Below are 2,370 nucleotides of genomic sequence, written 5' to 3' on the forward strand. Positions count from 1 at the left end.
GGCCCTGGCGCTGACGCCCCTGGGATCCAAAGCTCCCGGAGCCTTCCTGGCTCCCAAGCGGCCGCTTCCCGACGACCGGCTGGGCCCCCACGGGGAATCCAAGCACAAGGCCTTCGGCCCCCCCGAGCTGCCCTTCAAGGCCAAGGCTCTGCACGACAAGGCCTGTGAGTGAGGGGGGGGATTCCCGGGGGGGGATTCCCGGGATTGGATTGTTGGGATGGGGAGTGTGGGGAGGGAAGGGGAGGTTTGGGATCGGGGCGTCCCCTGAGCCGAGTGAGCCTCTTGAGTGGGGGGGTTCCCTCTATCAGCAGGTCCCCAGTGGGGTCGGGGTGATTCCAGAGGTGGAAAACTGGGAATTTTGATCCCATGGAGGATTTTAAATACCATCCCTGATTCCGGTTATCCCACAGCCTCTGAGGCTCTGGGTATCCCTGTACCCTCATTCCCCCTTGGTGTCCCTGTGACTATTCCATATCCTCTGTAATTCCTGTTATCCCACAGCCTCAGAGGTGTGCTGCGAGCTGTGCGGGCTGTACATCTGTCCCACATTCCCTATCCCATATCCCACATTCCCTATCCCATATCCTGTGTAATTCCCGTTATTCCCTGTATTTTATCCCCCAGCCTCGGAGGCGTGCTGCGAGCTGTGCGGGCTGTCCTTTTATCCCATATTCCCTGTAATTCCCGTTATTCCCTGTGTTTCATCCCCCAGCCTCGGAGGCGTGCTGCGAGCTGTGCGGGCTGTCCTTTTATCCCATATCCCGTGTAATTCCCGTTATTCCCTGTGTTTCATCCCCCAGCCTCGGAGGCGTGCTGCGAGCTGTGCGGGCTGTCCTTTTATCCCATATCCCGTGTAATTCCCGTTATTCCCTGTGTTTCATCCCCCAGCCTCGGAGGCGTGCTGTGAGCTGTGCGGGCTGTCCTTTTATCCCATATCCCGTGTAATTCCCGTTATTCCCTGTGTTTCATCCCCCAGCCTCGGAGGCGTGCTGCGAGCTGTGCGGGCTGTGCTTTTATCCCATATCCCGTGTAATTCCCGTTATTCCCTGTAATTCCTGCAGCCTCGGAGGCATGCTGCGAGCTGTGCGGGCTGTCCTTTTATCCCATATCCCGTGTAATTCCCGTTATTCCCTGTGTTTCATCCCCCAGCCTCGGAGGCATGCTGCGAGCTGTGCGGGCTGTACTTCTGTCCCACATTCCCTATCCCATATTCCCTGTAATTCCCGTTATTTCCTGTAATTCCTGCAGCCTCAGAGGCGTGCTGTGAGCTGTGCGGGCTGTAGTTCTGTCCCACATTCCCTATCCCATATCCCATGTAATTCCCGTTATTCCCTGTATTTCATCCCCCAGCCTCGGAGGCGTGCTGCGAGCTGTGCGGGCTGTCCTTTTATCCCATATCCCGTGTAATTCCCGTTATTCCCTGTGTTTCATCCCCCAGCCTCGGAGGCGTGCTGCGAGCTGTGCGGGCTGTACTTCGAGAACCGCAAGGCCCTGGCGAGCCACGCCCGCGCCCACCTGCGCCAGTTCGGGGTCACCGAGTGGTGCGTGAACGGCTCCCCCATCGAGACCCTGCGCGAGTGGATCCGGCACCGCCCGCACAAGGCCGGTGCCTACCGGAGCTACATCCAGGGGGGCCGGCCCTTCTCCAAGAAGTTCCGCAACTCGGGGCACGGCCGGGAGCACCGGGGCGGCCCCCTGGGGCTGCAGCCCGCGGGGGTGGCTTTCCTGGGCAAGGGGCTCCCCGGGGAGCTGCCCCACGGCGACCCCGCCAAGATGCTGGACGGGGCGGGCGAGAGGGCCCTGATCACGTCGCCGCTGTCGCTGGTCAAGCTGGAGGAGCACCAGCGCTCCAACATCAGCAGTGAGTGCGGGGAGAGGAGGGGATTCCGGGGGGGAAGAAGGGCATGGGGGGGTGGGGAGAGTGGGGGGAGAATCCTTGTGGGAAGGGCAGTGGGGTGTTGGAAAAGGATTGGGGGAATCGCTGCAGGAGAGGGTGCTGGAATCTGGGACAATCCCTGCAGGAGAGGGCAGTGGGATGTGGGGCAATCCCTGTGGGAAGGGCACTGGGTCTGGGACAATCCCTGCAGGAGAGGGCACTGGGGTGTTGTTCCTCTTTTTCCTCCTTCTTCCTCCTCCTTTTCCTCTGTTTTCCTCCTCTTCCTCCTTCTGCATCCTCTTCCTCCTCCTCTTCCTCCTTTTTCTTCCTCCTCTTCCTCCTCCTCTTCCTCCTTTTTCTTCCTCCTCTTCCTCCTCCTTCTTTTCTTCCTCTTCCTCTTCCTCTTCCTCTTCCTCTTCCTCTTCCTCTTCCTCTTCCTCTTCCTCTTCCTCTTCCTCTTCCTCTTCCTCTTCCTCTTCTTCTTCCTCCTCCTC

General features: G+C 59.6%; 1 protein-coding gene across 1 annotated transcript in view; it reads left to right on the forward strand.

Moving 5' to 3' along the window:
- LOC114073317 (protein Wiz-like) overlaps positions 1–1,890 on the forward strand; it is a gene marked incomplete at its 3' end in the record, with an annotated part of 9,132 nt that extends 7,242 nt beyond the window's left edge. The window contains exons 5-6 of the mRNA XM_027911092.1: positions 2–164; positions 1,439–1,890. Coding sequence (XP_027766893.1) covers positions 2–164; positions 1,439–1,890 — 615 coding nt within the window. The remainder of the gene's footprint in view (position 1; positions 165–1,438) is intronic.
- Between the last annotated feature and the right edge of the window lie 480 nt (positions 1,891–2,370).

This window comes from Empidonax traillii, unplaced genomic scaffold (genome assembly GCF_003031625.1).
Source record: "Empidonax traillii isolate 1590-97213 ecotype Southwest subspecies unplaced genomic scaffold, ASM303162v1 scaffold6020:size9618, whole genome shotgun sequence".
Taxonomy (NCBI): Eukaryota; Metazoa; Chordata; class Aves; order Passeriformes; family Tyrannidae; genus Empidonax; species Empidonax traillii.